The sequence below is a fragment of the Helicoverpa armigera genome, chromosome 28 (genome assembly GCF_030705265.1).
Source record: "Helicoverpa armigera isolate CAAS_96S chromosome 28, ASM3070526v1, whole genome shotgun sequence".
NCBI lineage: Eukaryota > Metazoa > Arthropoda > Insecta > Lepidoptera > Noctuidae > Helicoverpa > Helicoverpa armigera.
In genome coordinates, this window is record NC_087147.1 from 6475392 (window position 1) to 6477477 (window position 2086).

Sequence of the window (2086 nt, forward strand, 5' to 3'; positions counted from 1 at the left end):
ATGGGAAGAGGGGTCCGGCAGGGTTGTGTACTAGCACCAACACTGTTCCGTATATTTTTCTCTGTACTCCTCAAAGTTGCGTTCGGAGATAATCAACAAGGCATACACCTTCACACCAGGGTGGATGGTAAGCTCTTCAATATTTCGCTCCTTAAATCCAAAAAACATCGCCAGGATATTATCGTTGATAGCTTACTGTTTGCGGATGATGCAGCATTTGTTGCTTCAAGCCCATCGCAACTTCAGGAAATGCTGGATAGGTTTAACAAAGCTTGTAAGCAATTCTCTATGTCAATTAACGAAAGGAAGACGGTAGTTATGACGCAGGGGATTACTGAGATACCCCCAATCTCATTGGATGGTTCACCACTGGAGGTTGTTGAAAACTTCTGCTACCTGGGATCCACAGTCACAAATAACCTTTGCCTGGACGCCGAAATAAACAGCCGCATCGGCAAGGCCTCTACGATGTTCGGGAAGCTGAGCGCAAGAGTTTGGCACAACAAATATCTAACAGTTAAGACTAAGATTATTATCTACCAGACATGCATCTTATCCATACTCTTGTATGGCGCGGAGACCTGGACATCGTATGCTAAACAGGAGCGGAGATTAAACAACTTCCATATGCGCTGTCTCCGGCGCATATTAGATATTTCTTGGAAGGATCGAGTAACAAACGAGAAGGTGCTTAGTATGGCGTGCATACCTAGCATAACCGCACTTCTTAAACAAAGAAGATTGCGCTGGCTAGGGCATGTGCAGCGGATGGAACCTTCTCGTTTGCCAAGACAAACTCTCCTCGGCCAAATATCAGATGCCAAGCGACCAGTTGGGCGGCCATTGTTGCGATTTAAAGATAGCGTTAAACGCGACATGGTATCGTTTAAAATCGACCCGAACATCTGGGAAAAACTCTCTGATGACCGTGATAGTTGGAGGAAAAAATTATCCGATGGAGTGGTCGCGCATGACAGTGCCTGGTTCGATCTGCTCTCCAAAAAACGCGATCTACGTCACCAACGAATGGCACAGCCTCCAACATCACCAGGAACTCAATTTGTCTGCGGACGTTGCGACCGGCGATGTCGCTCCCGTATAGGCCTTGTTAGCCATCAGCGCAAGTGCCAAAGCCAAACCACCTGAAACGGATGCAGCTTTAATCATCTTTTATAGATGTTATCAGGCCATAGTATAGTATATCCATTTTCAACATGTTAATCGTTTTCTTTGATTGCGAAAAAGGCAGTAAAACGTAGAATTTTACGCATTTTACATCATATTTACGCATTCAAAAAGCATGTAAAACATAGAATTCATATATTTACATACACATATATGCATAATGTCAAATATACCCAAAGCACATTTCTTTCTAATCATTTACAGACAAGCTTTACAAAAATATATATACATCAAACGTAGGTATAAAGATGATTACAAAAAAATGTCTACTAGCGTACTGAAAGTAACCCCATAGCTTTTTTCAATGGGTCTAACCCATAGAAGGTATTTCTTTTTTTTTATCAGACCTTTCGTTCCACAAATCCTTCAGCTTACTATTAATAAGCAAGACTGCCCAAAATACATAATCTATCCATTAACTGTAAACCAATTGATAACTATACAGTTACCTCAAACCATCTCTCAACGCGTAATGGCAGAGTTTATAAAATTCCCTTTCAGAGGTCAAGTCAATTTGTGCTGTTAAACCAATAAACTGGGTACATCCGGCTTCACGGATACCACGGGTGGAGTAAGGGGTGAAACATAGCGGGGTAATGAGTAATTAACCATTTTAAAAAAAGCAAGTGGTTAAAGAACTGCTATAGAAAACACATGGGTGTATTTTTTTAAAGAATTGCTTAAGATACATTGTATGTTATGATAACTATAATTATTATCGCTGTGTTTGTAATTTATTTTCAAGGGAACCTTTATGAAGCTTAAAAATTTTAAACTTACTCTGTGTGCTTAATAGTCTTTCTGCGACGCGAAAACTACAAAACCGATTTTAATGACATTTAGTCCATAGTTTATTTTAAGACAGAACACTACACTACTTTTTGTCCATGTACTATAGTTG

The 2086-nt window shown here is 40.2% G+C and overlaps 1 protein-coding gene across 1 annotated transcript; it reads left to right on the forward strand.

Moving 5' to 3' along the window:
• LOC135119017 (uncharacterized) lies at window positions 1–1146 on the forward strand. Its single transcript, XM_064042269.1, has one exon. It carries the CDS (start codon window positions 1–3, stop codon window positions 1144–1146), a length of 1146 nt encoding a protein of 381 aa, XP_063898339.1.
• The last annotated feature ends 940 nt before the right edge of the window (window positions 1147–2086 follow it).

Excerpts from the sequence above, each read along its gene's own strand:
- LOC135119017 (XM_064042269.1), top strand. The coding sequence starts at position 1 with ATGGGAAGAGGGGTCCGGCAGGGTTGTGTACTAGCACCAACACTGTTC.